Here is a 19,813-nt window from a genome sequence, read left to right on the forward strand (position 1 = left end):
CAAAAGGTTAACTAAAAGTCACCGATAATGAGAAATATAGATTATAATTCAATCTATCTGACCAGATATTCTTGGTATTTCTAATGAATTAATTTCCAAATCCAGCTTTAGTGCTGTCCCTCACTCGTAAGTCGCTTCGGATAAAGGCGTCTGCCACATGAGTAAATGTAAATGTAAATATTATGATTTAAGGCTGGATTTGTGAATTCCAAAAACTCTTAACTGAATTTGACCAATATCGTGATTCACTCAGGATTTGGGGGAAGGTCAGTAAAAAAAAGGAGGCCTTTTGTTCAACATAAAAAGTGTGAGATCAAATCCAGAAATACACAATGCCGAGAGCTCTCTGTCCTAATATTAAGTTATCATAATTTCTCTACACAGAAGTGGAAGGTAAAAAAAAAGTGCTGTAAGCATAGTTTTGAGGTACTTGTACTTGAGTATTTCCAGTTGATGTTACTTCTCTGCATTTCAGAGGAGAGTATTGTAGTACTTCGCTCCACTACATTCATCTGACAGCTATAAAGATTCAACACACAAAACATATGAGTTTATAGCATATGATGCTTTTGTATAGGTTAAACTACGCAGTAGTATATAAATGACTAAAAATCAGCTCCACTGTGGTTACATCTGTAACATACCTGAAATCCACATTTTTTTGATACTTTAACTACATTTTTACCGACACTTCTGTATTTTTACTTGAAGTTTTGAATGCAGGAATTATACTTTACAAAGATTTTTCATTGTCCTAAAAGCCTGCTACTTTTACTCAATTTGAGGATCTGAGTAGCCAACTTCCACTGCTGTTTTTTGCATCGGCACATGATTGCAGACGGTGTTAAAAAATGTATCGGTTTCAAGGAAATCCAGCAGCAGTGCATCCCATCATATCATTTTCCTGATGTATATCCTGCTGATTAGTGATACGATCATTTGAGCCAGGAGGCCAGGCATCATCTGTCTCACCGCTACTTCATAAGAGGTGTGTGACCTCTAATGAAAACATGATTGCAAACAGCAGTGGCATTTTTAATGTGTGGACGTGTCGCATTTCCAAAGCACGAGCGGAACCGGACGCGCGCACTCTAGTCTGTGCCCCCCCCTCCCAAACACCCACACACCCGCATCCACCATCGAGCCTCAGTTGCTGGAGGGGGCCCACATACATCGAGCGAGGGGGGGGGGGGGCAGCGTGCACGCGCCTGGTTTCTATCTCACCCTCTCTCGCGCCCCTCCGCTCGAGCCGTTCCTCGGTGCGCGCTCCCGCTCAGAGACAGGCTTCGGGGAGCCCGGAGAGCAGACGAGCGACAGCGGGGGAGAGAGAAAGATGGAGGTGAGGGTCGGGGAGCGACTCCTGTGCCTGGCCGTGCTGTCCAGCGTCCTGAGCGTGGACTCAGTCCTCGGGAAATACGTCAAAGGCATCGTCAACACCAAGGAGGTGAGCGCTGTTTTGTTTCCTTTGCCTCTTTAATTTGTTGCCACTTGCGGCGGTGACGCCGCCACAGACTGATTTCGAGCGGGGAGCGGACTCGACTGCGTATCCACACGCAGGTGTCGCCGTGGTGGACTGCTCCGCGGGCAGACGGCGGGGCTGCGAAACAATTCGCCGCCAAGTTGCCTCGGGTATTTCCGCGGCTGCCTGTCGCCGCCCGATGAAGTCCGCTCACCTCTCTTCTGCCTTGCAGTTGCGCGCCATCTGCGTGCTTGTCATCCGTGGCGTATATTTCGCCCTCGTTACGATAGTCTTTGGCACCATTGTAGCCCCGGTAAGCGGCATCCCACGAGTCCACGGCTGTCAAACGAGCCTCCGGTAACAATTACTCGCCTTTTCGTGCACGATTCCGTTGCCGGGCTTTAAATGTAAATTGGCGGCGGTATTTCTGTATATAATCGGAGGACCCGTTACAGGTGTGCGTCACTGGGCTCCGGGCGCGCAGCGGTAGATTCTGTGGTGATCCTTGAGGAAACGGGGCTCAGTCCAAGCCCGGTCAGGTTTTTTTTTTTTTTTTTGCATCGACATCATCGCTGCCCCTGGCCACATCTGCGAGTTAAAGCGTTAAGTGTACGGCTGAGCAGAGAGCTCGGGGCCGTTTTGCAATTCAGGAGGCTACCACCTGCTGTTCCACATCCACGGTTTTTGTATTCTCAGGAGTTTGTGGAGTTTGACATACCGGGGAAATACTGTAGGGATTGTCTATCATCTTGTTGTGAGTTCAGACCACTTGTGCAGATAAAGTAGCCTCTATAACGACACAGTCAAAACAGCCATTGACCAAGTTATTTAGGGCTGTTGAGAACATTGTGATAATTCTCCTTGGATTTCTGCAGAACCCGAGCTTTGGAAGTCAAAGTATTTATCTCTCAGAAACAACCGAGGAAACATTTGACCCTTCAGTCTGCGAGGTCAAGTTTTTTTTTTTCTAATCAGGGGTAAAGAAAATGAATGTTGATCAAACATGCCACATAGATCATACAAACGAAGGAAAGAATGCATATGATACCAAAACATTTTCCTAGAGCCCAAGGTGACGTGCAAACTTGTTTCGCCTGACAAAACGGCGTACAGTGATATCAAAAAGCATTAAATCTTCACAGTTGAGAAGCTAGAGCCAGCAAATGTTTGATGATTTTGCTTGATAAATTATGAATGAATTTTAAAATCGATAAATATTCTGCGCCAACCATGTACACCCAGGTGTTCCATGTATCACAGATTTTCATGTCTTGCCAAATTGCGATTTGGCAGCAAGAAAAACAAACAAAAAAAAAACCGTTGAAATACTTTGCTTCAGAGCCCCTATATATCACCTTTCTTGTATATCACCTTACCTGGCTCTTCCAAGAAACAGAAAACAGAATCAGACACCAGGCAGTTTGAGCCAACAAGCTTTAATTCTCACTCTAGCTTGCTGACTTGTTGTGCTCACATTCCCCGGCTCTGGGTACAGTAAATTTCAAAATGCGTCATGAACTGAGAGATTGAAGTCACCAGTTTGAATCCCCAGGATGACGATGGGGAACAGAAGAGATAAATTGAACAAGAGGCACTCACCCATCCATCATGGCTGTTGAGATGCCCTTGAATGCAGCGTTGAATCTGCGCCCGCTCCAGTGGAGCTGCTCAGTGGCCAGCAATAGGTTGCACTGGGCAACTTCCAAGTGTTAGTGTGTGTATGTGTGTGTGAGAGAGAGAGAGTGTGAGTTACTCAATTTCTTGAATAGAAGAGCACTTACTGTTCTAGTCCTCTGCCATTACAAAACAAAAAAAAGGACAGAGTAAGTCTACCTGTCCAGTTATGTAATGATTTAAATAAGAGGCTTTACATAAATAAGTAAATTCCGCATTGCACAGTAGGGCTGCAACTAATGATTATTTTCATTATCATTTACTCTGCTGATTATTTTCTTGATTAGTTAGTTAATCGTTTGGTCTAAAAAATATCAGACAATAGTGAAAAATGTCCATCACAATTTCAAGAAGGTGCCTCTGGAATTGATTGTTACACAATATCGAGGAAGAAATTAATTAAGAGAGATAATGCGGTCGGTTTTCTCTTACTACTCTTGTGCTATCGAACCGGTCTGGGATCATTCGACAGCCTATGCAGAACAACAGGGCACTTTGAATGACATCAGGCAACACTGGGCTTGACATATTGATATTGTGCGTGTCTGTACAGTTTAACACATCATCAGTCTTGCATGTGCATTCCTTCTCCAAGATCACCCACTAACTCCCCTTGACATCCCCTCTCCTTTCGGATTCACACACACACACACACACACACACACACACACACACACACACACACACAAAAAAACACTCAGTTTCAGTCCCATGATACTCTAGCTGTATCAATGTCTGCAGAGGTGAAGGCAGAGTTTGGGCAGAGCTTTAAATTTACAAATGAAATTCATCAGAAATGAAATGTAGAGAGACAAAAGCCAAGTTAACCCAAAGGCAGTGGTGCAACTGACTGGTCAACTGTTTTTATTTTTGGCAGGATCCAGCTGGGAAAAGGTGAACAGGGAAAGAAATAAAAAAACTGTTCCCTCATTTAACAGCCAACACCACAGGACACCTGAGCATGGTAGTAAATCCGCACCCTGTGTCTCCTGTGTCAATGAGTTTGTAGCAGACTGATGTTGAACATTTACAAAAGCAAAGTCCTCGTCTGACCTTATGTTGTGTTGCTTAGTTACATTTTCACAGTGGACAAACTAGATGTTAGAGGTGTCAAACATCAGTTTCAAGTGGGGCTGCAATGGGGCTGAAGGATTTTTAGAAATTTTGCATTTTTAAAATTTTTTTTTGACTAATCTTGTGATTGCAATTTGAATTGCAATTATTTTCTATGAATTAAACTACAGGCCGGTAGTTTGGGTCTTTTTAAAGTACTAAATAAAAAACGTTTTGTACAAGGTATAATCACAACAGGAATTGAATTATAAGAAAATAATAAATGATGTTGCTTGTTGTTGAGGTCATTCAAGAGAAAATTCAACTTCTAAGTAAGATTGGCTCTGGTCTTATAGTAATCTTTAGCCCACATTGTAGGTCACATTTAGCACAAGCATAAATGACACTAGCAATTTATTAGCCAGGCAACAGCCAGGAGTTTTCTTAGTGATGTTTGGCCAACCGACAGAATTGACAGTCACCATTATAGTCAATGAAATCAGCAGTTGCCAGCTTAACTTTATTTGCTTCTGCTTGTTAAGGAACTTTAAGTATATCATTTAAAGTCAAAATTGCAGCTGTTGCAGTTTAAAAATTGCCCAATTTCATATCACGTTTTAAATATTAAAAAGTTTTGAATCATTCACCCCTTAGTTTTGCACATTTTCTTGTAAAAATATGGGACTTTAGACAGGTTAAATATCTTTTGGTCTTTGGTTTCTTCAGTTAATCAAATCTTGTGGATTAGACCCGAAAGGTCTTTAAACTTTTTTCATAAATGAAAGTGAACAGATGCCTTTGAAAGTTCTTTCTTCTAATTTAAAAATCTAGCATCCATATTCATCAGCATGCTTTAGCTCTCTGGGCCTTACTCCATTCTAATATAAACACCTCACATCGTGAGGAAAAACTGATGAATGTTGGGGATGATATAACAGCAGTTTTGAAATGAAGGATTTCACCAGGATTTCTAGACTTAATAAGATCATGGAGTAAAGAGGCCCTAGTATGTGATGTCTTACTTTACCTAATGTCATGAAAATGTACAAGTTCTGAATTCCTGAATTTCACCAAACAAGACTTTGAAAGTCACTGAAAAATCCTTCAGGTTGACATTGCAGTAAATTTAGGGAACCCTGTATGTCTGGAATTTCCGACTCAATCAGTTTTCCTGCATCTCTTGTTAATGAGGACTTTGTGATAAGATACAGGCACGGTGTGTGCGTGTGCAGGTGTGTCCATGTGAGGGAGTGTTTACATTGGTCCATATGCTCGCTGTAGTGTGTGTGTGTGTGTGTGTGTGTGTGTGTGTGTGTGTGTGTGTTTGCGCGCGCTGATGTGAATCTCCCAGAGAGACAGAGAGGGACAGAGCTTGAGTGTGTGTGTGTGTGTGTGTGTCAGTGCGTGAGTTTGGTTATGCGTTCCAGCGTTGTGTAACACTGACTAATGAATCATTGAGAAGCCCGGCGGTCCAGGGGTGACTTGACTAGCTGATTGGTAATTAATTGTTAATGAGGCTGAGCAAGCAAACAGGGATCTAGAGAAAAAAACAGAAAGCTAGGGAGGAGAAAGGACAGAAACGGTGAGGGAGGGAGATATAGAGGAGGAAAAAAGAACGAGAGACGGAGAGAATGAGACTATGAGATGCTAAATTGACCGGATACTGCATCAAGGCATACCACTTGATTAATGGGGTGTATATATATATACACACACACACACACACACACACGTGCAAGAATGCGCACACACTTGAGGAGGTGGCTGAGTGATTCTGAATCACAATGCAGCGGCCATGGGGAAATAAGAAGACTAAAAGGGGATTAAGGTAGACATCTCATCCACTGTTGCTGTTTTCTAGGGCTCAGTTTCTTTTATGCTCTCCACTGACAAACACACACACACACACACACACAATGAGCTAAACTGGCCGAACCAGGGGTTGCTTGGTTTGGTAGTTGTGGTTGGTGGAATAGCTTGACCTTGCTGGTGAATTATGCTAACAGCTCTTAAACTCCATACGGGCTTGTTGGTGCCGTAATTGCCTTGTTGGATTCAGTGGTCTGCTTTCAAGCGAAACATGCTACTGACTTCAAGTGTCCATTGTACAAAAACTTTGTTTAATTCTGTATTGCTACAAGTAATTATTAATTTAATCATTGATAAACCCGCCAAATCTTTCACTCACATAAAAGTTTGGTCTTTATATTGTCAGAAAATGGTGACAATGCCAATCACGCTTTTTTTAAGACCAAGGTTATGCTTGTTTTGTCCGACCAACACTTTAAAACCAATTTACTATCTCATTAGAAAGGAGAAAGCAGCAAATCCTCAAAATTTACTCAGGCTGGAACATTTTCTTTTTTTCTTTTTTCAATTAATCAATTATCATTCTGTAGGAAAATAGTCAGACAAAACAAACAACTTTTAACTAACGTCCCAAGCCCCAAAGATATTCAGTTTACAACCAGCAAATATTTCCCATTTTTGCTTGATAAATGACATAAATTATTAATTGTTTATTATTTAAATGGGCTGGGTGATATGAAAATCTGTATCAAGATAAATGATCAGATTTAAATCGATAAGGATAAATGTAAGGGTAATGTTTTATACTGTACATCAGTACACTATAGACCAAACATATGTGGACAATATTTTTGCACTAAGGTTATTTTTCATTTTTTAGATTAGGGTTATAAATAACAATTTTTTTTGTCAGCAGTTTATCTCCCAGTAATGTTATTAATTGATTAGCTGAGCTGATAAGTATAGAAAATGTCAGATAACATCAAAAAATGCACACCGAAACTTCCTTAAGTTAAATTTCCTGACATCTCTAAATAACATGTTTTAACAGTCCAAAACAATATAATAAAAACACTCAGTTTAACCATAAATTCTCACATTTTCAGAAGCTGGAACAAATTAATGTTTAGCTTTAAAAATTAACAAAATGATTAATTGTTGCCAATTATTTGTCACTAGACTAACTGGTTCATCAACTAATCCTTTCATCTCCAGTGGCGATCCGCTCAAAGGAAAGGGATGCATCATACACTGATATAGACATTATTGTGCCTCCAGCCTTGTGTCAACAGTTGTGGGAAGACCATGCCCACTACACAAAGACGGGTCCATTAAAAAAAAAATTTTTTTTTTTCTTTTTTTGAGGAACTACTTGACAAAGCCTTGACCTGAACCCCATCAAAAACCTCTTATGACGAATTGAACCACCAACTTTAAGCCCAGTCTTATCGCCCAACATCGGTGCATTATCCCATTAATGCTCCTGTAGCTGACTGGGAGAAAATCCTCGCAACCAGGTTGTGAAATCTTGTGGAAAGCCTTCCTAGAAGAGTGGAGGCTATTATAGCAGCATTTTAATGCTTATGGCCTAGGAATGAAAATTTCCACAGTCACATAGGTGTAATGTTTGGGTGGACACATACTTTTGACATGTCTTGTATCCACATACTTTTGGCCATGTAGTGTATTTTCTTTGTCATGCTGGCTCATTTCTGACATGTTAATTCAGTTTAGTAGTAGAATATGACCAGTTAAAGATGCTGGACTGTTGGCTGATTGGTTGGTTGAACTTCTGGTTAGATGTCATTGGTTTTCCTGTGTGTGTGCGTGTGCGTGTGTGTGTGTGTGTGTGTGTGTGTGTGTGTGTGTGTGTGCGCGAGAGAGAGAAGCTCAAAGAATTTGATCATATAGCAAGGAAGAATAAATGATTAAACACCACTGTTCAGCAGAGCTGTCCACTTTCTGGATTATTGAGTCGATCATTTGAAGGACGAAAGTGACAAAAGACACAGAATATAAGTGTTTGTGCGTCTTAATGTCTGTTAGCAGCTGCAAGCTAAGGCATGCTGTGGTTGCTATGATAATGAATACCCCCCTCCATCCCACCATCGCAATCAGACCGCCCCTCGCTCCTCTCTCCAGGGTTTCATCTCTGGGTCAGTGCTTCCCTCTGCTGACCCGGTTGTCATGGTTACAGCCTTCAGCGTCACCCGGGACAACACACAGGGGTGGGAGTGAGTGTAGGGCTTCAGTTACCTTTGGGGTTTGTCATGAATTACAACCCTGAGGCTCCAGGGGCTGAAGCTGGCCGGCAGCTGCTGAAATATGGCTGCGGTTTTGTTTGCTGTGATATATGGAGGCGGCGATGCTGGCCACGGTACACTGCTCTGGTTGCACTTTATTTCTCAGCACAGAAATTACCATGCCTGTTTATGTAGAGAGAACACAGGGCAGAAGTAATTACAGCATAATGGTGCATGGGGAGCTTTGTTGGTTGGTTGGAGATCAAGAGTTCATAACAACCAACCTTAAGGCCAGTTTTAACAAGGAAGAGGAGGACTGTGTAATCCAGTCCTTGAAGAGCCTGAAATGTGCAACAGTCTCGTGTGTGTGTGTGTGTGTGTGTGTGTGTGTGTGTGTGTGTGTGTGTGTGTGTGGTTGGACAAGTCAAAACATAGCGTGAATGCAGTTGTTGTCATGTTTTGGATCTGCTCAAAGAGTACAAATGATTTTTAGGGGGATTTTATGATCTCATATCCAGATATGAGAGATTACATCATCTGCGATTTTGTTATTTGTATAATATGCGATTGTTTAAAGCTTTGCCATTGCAGTAGGGTAATTCACCTGTTCAACTGGAAGTCCTGTGAAATGATAAATTAATACCTGTTGTGTGTCAGCATATCCAGTTAGGATTAGGTACTGTAGTCATACACCGAATCATTATCACAGTCGTGAGTAGGGCTGAAAGGATTAATCCATTATCAAAATAGCCGAAGATTATTTCTTGTTCAATTGACTGTTTCAGCTCCAGTGTCAAGTATTAAAGGGTGGCAATGAATACTTAATGAGATTCTTATTCTTGTTTACTTTAATCAGATATTTTATTTTCTAATAGAAAGATTAGAGCTAAGTAATTAGCGTCTTGTAATCCCAAGTGGTCTGGGCACAAAAGTATTGATTAATTACTTTATCAGGAAATCTAAACTCATTTTAGACTATTTTTAGGCACGGTTTTTGTATGGCTGCTTGTGTTTGGACAAAATTAAACACTGATGCACTGACAGGTTTAGGATATTTTGTTAAATGAAGTATTTTGTGCAAACCCGTGTTTATTCCTTAAACTAAAGTCCTGGGGTAAAAAAAGTGTTGGTACCAAAACTCAGGCAGTATGCTGGATTGAAAAATATACCTCAATACAAGTTTTTTAAAGCTGGCATTGAATGCTCAGTCAGATTGATGGTCTTATTTAATACTTTTCCAAAACAAATTGGACCTCAGAAAACCTTTCTTAATTTTAAACTCTTTTATTTAGTCAAAGTTCTTGTTTGGTTGCTTATGTTGAGAACATTAAAACTGATGTATTTTATGAAGTATGGTATATTGGTACATTGTTTTTGGTATTGGCACTAATGTATTATCATATATATATATATATATATATATATATATATATATATATATATATATATATATATGCATGTATTAGCATATATGTGTGTGTGTGTGTGTGTGTGTAGATATAGATAGATAGAGATATATGAGAGAGACAGAGACAGCCAGAGTAGATGAAGAGTTTCAAACCAAAATAAGACACCAAAGCTCTAAGTAGTAACAGCTAGTTGTGCTAAATTAGTAAAACAAATGACAGACAAACAGTTTTATTCAGACTAGATCAAAGTGGAGACAGACCAAGGCTGGATTAAACTCAAAACTATTATATTTATATAATATAAATACATTATTTATATTATAGACACCAGCTTGACAGCTAGTAACTGACAGTCAACCTATAGTACATCACTAAGTGCTTAGTTATCTAGATGACAACTGCAAAAACTGGCTTTTTTACATTTTAGTATGAATATATTAAAAAAATATAAATAAAAAATATTGGACCACCACTGACTGATCCGCCACGCCGATGTTGCTGCGGTACTTTATGTAAGCTCAGTGAAGTACGCCATCAGCACTATTATCTGGTCTCATGCTGCCAAGCTTATGCCTGAATAATATTGATTAAGAATGAATTTTTTTTCTTCTCCTCCACCTCTCTTGCTTAATAACCTCCACCTAAACCTCTTTTTACTCTAGTTCATCTTTAACCTTTCTGAAACTCTTCCCGTCTTTTCTGTTTCCTCTTCCCCATCTCCGCTGTTTCTCTTCTTTATTGCCCTGTTTATTTCCTCTCTAACTTGTACTGTCTTTTTTCTATTCCCTTTGGCGCCACATATTTTACTTCCATATGCTTCCCCACAACCTCTCCTTTTTTTAGCCATGAAGGGGTCGTGACTCTTGACATTTCAATGTCTGTCTGTTGGTCTGTTGTCTATAGGTCATTTAGTTCACTGCTTTGGTCCACTTACAAATATGTCAACATCTATTGGATGGATTGTTGTTAAATTTTGGTAGCCGGATCCCAAGCAGTCCCAAGAGAATCAATCCTAATAAAAACTTATACTTTTTAACTTATCCTGTGTAATATCTCAACATGTAATAGATGGATTGGCATAAAAGTCTGTACAGACATTCATGGTTCTCACACAATAAATGCTATCGACTTTGGTGATCCCCTGATTTTTTCCCTGACATTTGTGGTTTTGAGTGAAATGTGTCAACAGTTACTTGATTGATTGCCATGACACATGGTACAGATATATTTCTCTCAGGATGGTACTTCTGTCATCACTTTTCATCCGGAGCTGGTTTCGCAAGGACACATAGACTTTGACTACATCTTTGATCTAACTAATAATGAGACTTCAGACGGACATCTAAATTACTCCATTGCACAAAGCTGCTTAGTTCTTGACTACCTAGAGTAGGACTAATTTGCCATGAATCTTGGTACATTATAACTTTAATGTACCAAGAATTTTAATAATTTCAAACTTAAAAAAAATGGCTGACTGAGAAGTTCCTTTCACTCCATCAGAAAATATTTGCCTTCTGGAAGAATCCAAGGTACATTTTACGTAGAAAATCTTACCCAGAAAATTCAGCAAAGAGTGTAACAATAGCAAAAACGTCCAGTAGCATAAAATCTCAACGCAGTGTAGACCTGTAGGAGATCTGAGATACTGTGGGTTTTTAATTTAGTAGGGCTCAGTACTTCTGCTAATTTGTTAGCCAGTCATGATACTTTCCTTGGGTTAACGAAATCAACTTTAAGTGTTTTCACAGCTGTATTTTTCCAACAGGTTACTGTAGTCTCTAAAAACTCTTTTCTTTTTAATTGCTTGCTTTGCAGCATTGTCAACAATCCGCAAATTATGAGCCATGTGCAGATCTTTTTTGTCATTGGTGCCACTGGTCAGCAGGGGTTCCCATGGAAACATGGCTCTTAGTTCAGAGTTAGCCTGGGGGTAGGGAGGCTAACTTTTCAGGCTTAAAATAAGTCAGTCTTTATTTTTGTGAAACTATCTGACTTGCATTGGACTAATGTAAGATCAAAAGAAAGACTGGCCTAAAATTACAGACCAGTTCAAAATATCTTTGTGAAACTGCCCCAGGTTAAATGTGTCTAATTTCTCATGCTCTCTCATTTCATGCTAAACTAAGATTGTTAACATGGCAAAAGTTATATCTGGTAAACATCAGAACATTGGCATTGTCATTGTGACCATGGTAGCATGCTGACGTCAGCATGTGGCTTAATGCACCACTGTGCCTAAGTACAGAGAGGCTGTGCAGACGCATATCTGTAGACTCTTAATCGTGTTTCTACGTTGTTTCATGCATTTTTATTGTTTATTTGTTTAACTTTTTTCCCTCTCTGTTCTGTTTCTTGACTACAGGACTGGGTTTTCCTCACTCGCTTCTGCTTTCTCACTGACTTTGGACGTCTGGACTTCCGGTTCCGCTATCCAAAGGTAGCATGACGACATTTTGTGTGTTTGTGTGTGGTTTGTATTATGCGCTTGTTATCCATTTATTATTTCCATAAATTTTTCCAGTTCGGTGCAGCCTGCCCACACTTTCCTCTCTGACAACACAAGTGTTTAACATTTCTTTTTTCATCATCCTTTCTTTCTTTACCTGACTGTCTTCCGCTCAACTAGTTGTCTCACTTTCTTTCTTTCTTTCCTTCCTCTTACCTCATCTAAACCAATGCCTTTGCTCTTTCTTTCTTCTCTGCTTCCTCCGGTTTTTGCTGCTGTACCCACCTCATCCTCTTTTTCTATCCCCTTCTCCTACTTTTGCTCTTCTTTGCTCTATCTTTCTACATGTCTGTTTTTGTTCTAATACCCATGCCTTCCTTTTCAGTTTTAGCCTCCAGTCTTTGGAAACAGTTTGTCGTCAAACCGTCTCGCTGCCTCCACTGAGGATACCACCTCAGCCTTATTCCTAATCTTTTTCTTTCTCCCTCTCCATGTCTCTTCTCTGTGCAGCCTCGCTGCTGTCAGAACATATTGCTCTACTTTGATGACAGTTCTCAGTGGCCAGCTGTGTACAAGAGGCCTGAAAAGGTGAGATACTGACACCCTCTGGATCATGTCTTTTGACAAACTATTATTAAGGAGACATACAGCTCCATTTACTAATTTGCATGTCACTGTGATAATGAAAATGCCCTGTGACTCCCGTTTTGTTAATTTTCACATTTTAACGTGAACTAAAGGATTACTCACGGCTCATGCTGCTGAGAATAAAACAAACTCTGTCTCAGTTCATGAAAAGTTGACATTTTGGAAATAGAGCCCTTTCGCTCACCAGAATGATGTATTGTTGAAGAAACATGCAGTGATCATGGATGGTACAGTTCATATTTGTGAGCACAAAGTGAGACACTAGAGAGTTATGCCTGAACTAAAGCTGCACCACATAAAATGACAGCAAAGGGAAGATTTTCTGCAGATAAATGTCTATTCTCTGGCTTTGAAACCGGTACAGCTACCATCTATAGTAAAGTCCATAAGTATTTGGACATTGACAAATCTTTGTTGTTTTGGCACAGTACTCGTACACATTAGATCTTAAATAAAACAGTCATTTAAAAGTGTGAAGTGCTTACTATCAGCCTTTATTTGAGGTTGTTTTCATCCAGGTTGGGTGAACATCTGAAGAATTACAACCCTGTTTTTGCCATAATTTTGAGATGGCAGTTAGGGCAGTTAATGTATAAAAAGGGGCTATAATTCCTGTACTGCTCACCCAATATGCTTATGAACACACTCAATTACTTTTAAAGTTGAATGTCAGCACTTCAGCCTCATAGTCTTTGTTGTACTGATGTAAGTCCAATCTGCTAGAGTAAAAAAAACAAAACAATAGAAAATACATCTGTCTACATACTGTATCTAACTGACCGCACTGTATGCATTTAGAGTAAATTCCTACATTTGGTGGGTTCACAGACTCATTATTCCATCTGCTGTATATGCAGTGTACATTGAACATATGGTTGAGTCCATGATTATAAGTATTAGGTCTGGAATCTTTTGAATTTTAGAGTGAACGGATTCATGTAATGTTGGCCTGTCCCCTAGATAACGGAGTAGCATGCATGAATTCTTAATCCAGGTTGTATTTGTATGTACACTCACCAAGCTTTTAATTAGGCAGGTGTACAGGTTTTTCTATTTATGCAATTATCCAGTCCACCAATCATGTGGCAGCAGTGCGATGCATAAAATCATGCAGATACATGTTAGGGTCTTCAGGTAATGTTCACATCAAACATCAGAATGGGGGGAAAAATGTGATTTCAATGACTTTGACCGTGGTATGATTGTCGGTGCCAGATGGGCTGGTTTGAGTATTTCTTAAACTGCTGATCGTCTGAGATTTTCATGCACAACGATCTCTAGAGTTTACTCAGAATGGTGTGAAAGACAAAAAACATCCAGTGAGCAGCAGTTCTGCTGATGGAATCTCCTTGTTGATGAGAGGTCAGAAGGAGAATGGCCAGACTTGTTGGACCTGACAGAAAGTCTACAGTAACTAAAATTCTTTTATTCTCTAACCATTCTTTACCACTGTGGTGAGCAAAAAAGCGTCTCAGAATGCACAGCACGTCCAAACTTGAAGCGGCTGGGCTACAACAGCAGAGGATCACGTCATTTCCACTCCTGTCAGCCAACAACAGAAATCTGAGGCTGCAGTGGGCACAGGCACAGCAAAACAGCCTGGTCTAATGAATCTGGACTTCTGCTGATTCACGCAGATGGTAGGACCAGAATTTGGCGTCAACAGCATAAATCCATGGACCCAACTTGCCTTGTGTCAACAGTCCAAGCTGGTGGTGGTGTAATGGCGTGGAGAATGTTTTCCTGGTACACATGGGCGCTTTAATACCAATCAGTTGTTTGAATACGTCGGCTTGCCTGACTATTGTTACTGACCAGGTGCATCCCTTTATGGCCAAATTTACCCTTCTACTGATGGCTACTTCCAGCATGATAATGCACCATCTCAAGCTGGTTTCATGAACATGACAATGCGATCAGTGTACCTCAGTGGCCTCCGCAGTCACCAGAGCTTGAATGGTAGAATACCTTTGGGACGTGGTAGAACAGGAGATTGGCAGCATGAATGTGCAGCTGGCAAATCTGGAGAAATGATATGATGCAATTGTGTCAACACGGACCAGAATGTTTCCAACATACGGGGAATCCATGCCAAAAAGAATTTAGGCTGCTTTGAGAGCAAATGAAGGCCCTACCCAGTATGAGTGTGGTCTTCCTGATAAAGTGTGATAAAGAGTGTATAGGCCACGGACAGCTGGTATTATGAGATATAATTTCATACAGACGATAAAATCAAAATTAAATTGCTTTCACAGCCAACAAATGATGTATAATGCAACCATTTATTAGACAGACGTAAGTACCCTACACTCGCGTGTTAAAGCTGTGTTTAACCAGCCCAGTGTTATTTATTTTTTTTTTTTTGGTCAAAACACAGCATCTGATGTAACTGTTTCTTCTGTTATTAAAGTCAGGCAAGATTTGGAATAAAAATTGAATAGTTCGTAGGGCTATGAAGTGTTTTGTGGCATAATGTACTATATAGGAAAATGCATGCTAAAATGGTCTAGCACCTTGAAGAATAACATTGACCAAATACCCTGCATTTCGTGCTCAATGTAGTCATTTGGTGGTGTATTCTTTTTGTTGGCATCTTTTGACACACAGATGTGATATCACGTTGAGGTATTTCCAATACAGCTACAAACAGCACACCATTACTCAGTGCTTAGAGAGATTTTGGTGTCAGTTTCCCAGAATCAAATAGTATGGCCTTCACTCTAGACTCGCCATTAATTTTGCTCTTACGGTTTTTGCTGCACAAACACTTTTAGCAGGGGAGAAGAAGTTGAAGAAGGAAAGAGAATAATGAGAACAAAAACAGTAGGGCTCCCGCAGCAAGCGATGCTGCTTGGACCCCCAATTACATTCTGGTTACACACACCTTGCGTTTGTTCTTGCACATGTTCCGATTTTGCGTTTCCTGTGTCTGCCCCCGTCAGAACTGCTACCAGAAGGAGGCAGTGCTGAGGCCAGAGAACAACCAGGTCATCAACCTCACCACACGCTACACCTGGTCAGGATGTGTGGTAAGAACACACCCACAAAAATCCATATACATACCTGAACTTAGCAGCATCTTTAGTGATAGCAAGCCTCCATCCTGCCAAAGTGTCTCTGGGCAAGACACAGTTCCACACAATCCAGAGCAGGGATATTATTATATATTAACTAAAGGTTCCCTCTGACCTCTCTGTGTTTTGATATGTCTGTATCACATACAATTTTTTCTAAACTTATTTTCATCTTTTGTATTTCATATTGTTTTGTAATGCAAAAATGGCGCATAGATATATATATGTAAGAGGAAAACAAATACACAGACAGAGAGGGAGCAAGAGCTAATGGCCTGTAATGTGTTTTTCTAACATTTTACTGATACAAACATTTCCACTGTGATGCTTCCCAGCCAGCCAGAAAGGTTTTAAAAGATCTTTATCTCCTGTAACCTTTTTTTTTCAAATGTTCCTTTTATCTCTTTTTCAATAAGCAACCCAACGTGTTTGTTTATCACATTAGGAGGTGTGATTGCCAGCGTGACTCTGTGGTTGCGGCGGTAAATGGATCATGTTGCCACATTTCAGGCTACATTGGAATGTGAAATATGTTCATATCTTGATATATCAGGATCCCACTCAATTGTGATAGTTCAGTGTGTCTCTGAGGTAAAATGCGTTGCTTTTTTTGGATAACATCATCCTTGATTCCCCCCCCCCCCCCAATTTCATTTCTTCTGTCTTAGGTGGAGGGAGACGGGAACGAGGAGGTTCTGAGCTGCGTGGGCGGCCGTAGTTTCCGCTCAGTTAGGGAGAGATGGTGGTACATCGCTCTCAGCAAGTGCGGGGTAGGCACTGACCTCTCACCCAACTGGCTCTTCCTCTCTGCAAGGGCAGGTGTACTACCAGGCGGTTACCATGGTGATGCACCACTGTTATCACAAGGACAGACCCAAGAGGGCACAAACACGCCCGTGTAGTCACAGTGTTTGTGTTCTGCTTCGCTCCAGATAAGCAAACGTTATTGTCATTATCATCAACATCACCATAAATTACTCCTTTTTGGAGGTTTAGCAATGAGAAAAGAGTTATATACTTGTCATATGTAAACATTTATTGAAATTAAGTTTAAATGTCAAAATAAGAGCTATTTTAATATTTAAATCATAGTTTTAAGTTTTTGCAGCCAAGCAGAAAAAAAAAAAAATCTCCAAACAGATTTCAGGTACAAGCAGCAGCCTCAGATATTGAAATGGGAAAACACAGGCAAAAAATATAGCCAATATGTTTTAAGGCTACATTTTGTGCTGGCTCACTACACATTTTAAATCTACTTGTGCATAATTTTTCTCCCAGTGTGTGCTTTCTCATTTGAGCTTTTTTTCACCAGGCTACATTTAAATGCTAGAGGTAAGGTAATATAAACAGGTAAAATAAGAAACTGCAAGGAAATTTAACCCTGTGATTTACAGTACATTGATAGATACTTGTTATAAAGATTGCAATTTAGAAAACTTATTCTACTTGTGATGATCAAAGGCTGTTGTATGTTGCAGATCACCAGAACTGATCCAAATCCCAAATGTAATATAGTATAATATATGTAATGTATAATGCTATTTTATGTCCGAATGCCACACACACCCCCTTACCCTAAACTCATTTTACGTTACAGCTGATGTTGTATCTGTACATCTGTCTCTGAATTGCCTCTGGACACTGTAGAGCGCTTTATCTCTCCCATACCACAGCGTTTCCACACCAAAGCACAGAGACTCTTAATATGCAACTCTCTGCTTAAACTGTGCTAAACATGCCTTTCAAGGGCTCCACTGTAGCCTATTGATTAGCTAGCTTGAGGGACTTTTAAGCATTGTGTTGTTTTATAATGGGACTCAGTGTTGTGCTAATGTTGTGCTAGGAGAAAACTAGCAAAGTGGTAGGTGTGGTGTGTTGTTTGTTGATGTTAGTCTGGGGCACTCAGTGAAGAAATCATGCCTTTGTGTAATGATAGTTAGGCTCCGTGAGGATCCTAGGAATAGGTGTGTGTGTTGTTGTTGGTTTTCTGTGTGTGCAGTTTTTTTTATGCTTTTCAAAGTAGGTGAGGAAAATGGTGTAGTAAGGAAGTAAGAATATCTGCTGAATGTGTATCACTGTACACCTGCCTGCCTGTCATGCTCTGGGTTAAATCAGTGTCATTCTCCTGGTCATGGTTCAGTGTATATTTGTGTGTGTGTGTGTGTGTGTGTGTGTGTGTGTGTGTGTGTGTGTGTGTGTGTGTGTGTGTGTGTGTGTGTGTGTGTGTGTGTGTGTAAGCACTCGTGCCATTGGTGTTTTAGTTTTTTTTTTTTATGGGTTTGTTTTTGTGCTATCGCTTGAGAGTGCTGGCTGAAGGAGGGATATGATTAGAACGGATGCTTCCTGCAGAGTGTGGTTTAGTGTCACGCCAGCGTCTGCTGATGGACACGCTGCTTAATGCTGTTGGACTCAAGTATAAAAGCTTGTCTCTGCTCCTGGGGACATATGCATGCTGCACCCCGCAGCCAATTTCCATCCCTCGTTGCTCACCTTCTCCCTTCCCTTTCGTGTTCACACCTCTCTGTCTTTCCTACCTCTGTCGCTCACAATCTTTGGCTACATCCCCCTCTCTTTTAACTCAGTCACCAAGCTGTGATGAGCTCCACACCATTTAATATCTATTTACTTCTCTGTCTCCTGCTTCTCTCTGTCTGCCCGTCTCTAATTGTGTCTTTCCTCTCCGTCTTGGCATCTCACTGGTCTCATTTTATTTGCTTTCTGCTCATTCCATGCATTTTTCCTGGCACCTTCACTTTTATCTACTGCTACATATTTTCCTCTTTGTTCCTGTTTCTCTCTTATCCGGCTCCCCTTTCATGTACTTTGCATCTCAGTCTTCACCTGTGCTGCAGTGGGTCTAAATCGTTATCAGCTCATAAGCCCTTAAAACTGGAGGATGCCTACTGTCAATCCCCAGATGTAGAATTGCCTGCATTAACTTAGTAAAATATGAGGCTAATCATTGTTTAACATTTCCAGGAGATTTCACTTGATTAATTATATTAGGAAACCTCAATGCTGCAAATAATCATTATTTCATCAGGGGCAACATTCATTAGAAATAAAATTCAGGTCAACGCAAATTACAAAGCCGAGGAACTGACTGGCTTTCAGGATGAGGGTTTTTCAGGCAATTAAATAGTCAGTAACCAACGTTCACTGAAATTACCAGGCTTGAATGTTTTTTCTTCTCCTGCATATGAAATATAGATGTCTATGGATAAATAGTATTTCACCGTAAGAAAAACTTGTAAAAACTTTTTGTGTCATACATTTATCAAGCTCTAATTACGTCTGTGTATCTGTTTATAGAGCGACAAACCGGCAAGTAGCACATATTTCTCTGGTATTGCCTTTCATAAAACTGTTTTGATGAATTACAGTAATAGAAGTCTAGAACTAATAAGATACCATTAATTGAAAATAAACAGATAACTGAAGAACTCAATAACATGGTTTCATTGCATCGAGCCCAGCGACTGTTGTCTGAGCTTTAGTTTATGAGGCGTTTATCCTTGTGGTCTTTCAAACAGAAGTAGAGAAATGGAAAGCTTTGAATGGCTGTAATCAGCTACTGCTTTATTATGCTGAGCAGAACTGCTGTTAATGAAACAAAATTACCCCAGTAGGGAACCAAGTCAAGAGCTGAAATTATGCTGGCTGTTAATAGGCGCAGGCCACTAAAATGATCAAAATCTCTCAGTAAGGTGGCAAGGTGATTCATCTTTATAGAACAAACAGCATTGAAACACACCCACATCTACTGTACTTTGTTCAGGTCTCCGTCAAAAAATTATCTGAATCTCTCATAAGGACTTGCAACACAGTCACGTACAGGAGAAGGATCATTATCGTATCCCTCTGTGCCAGATGGGGGGCCAGTGTGGACCTGAATCGTCGCACTTCTTTAGTGTAATAAATAAGAAATAATAACAGTAGTATTTGACAATGTTAGGAGTCTTTTGGGAGTTTCACCTTTATAGGAAATGAACAGA

At 40.2% G+C, this 19,813-nt stretch overlaps 1 protein-coding gene across 3 annotated transcripts in view; it reads left to right on the plus strand.

Annotated features, from left to right (window-relative positions):
* The first annotated feature begins 1,067 nt into the window (after positions 1-1,067).
* The window catches only part of tmem145 (transmembrane protein 145), a 37,444-nt gene continuing 18,698 nt past the window's right edge, over positions 1,068-19,813 (plus strand). The window contains exons 1-5 of one of the 3 annotated variants that reach the window (XM_040118586.1): positions 1,068-1,444; positions 12,013-12,087; positions 12,607-12,684; positions 15,687-15,773; positions 16,487-16,588. In XM_040118586.1, coding sequence (XP_039974520.1) covers positions 1,334-1,444; positions 12,013-12,087; positions 12,607-12,684; positions 15,687-15,773; positions 16,487-16,588 — 453 coding nt within the window. In that variant the 5' untranslated portion in view covers positions 1,068-1,333. Of the gene's footprint in view, positions 1,445-12,012; positions 12,088-12,606; positions 12,685-14,218; positions 14,385-15,686; positions 15,774-16,486; positions 16,589-19,813 lie in introns of those variants that run through there. The other 2 variants (XM_040118588.1, XM_040118589.1) reach the window with 2 other exon arrangements.

This window comes from Xiphias gladius, chromosome 22, assembly GCF_016859285.1.
Source record: "Xiphias gladius isolate SHS-SW01 ecotype Sanya breed wild chromosome 22, ASM1685928v1, whole genome shotgun sequence".
NCBI classification, from domain to species: domain Eukaryota; kingdom Metazoa; phylum Chordata; class Actinopteri; order Istiophoriformes; family Xiphiidae; genus Xiphias; species Xiphias gladius.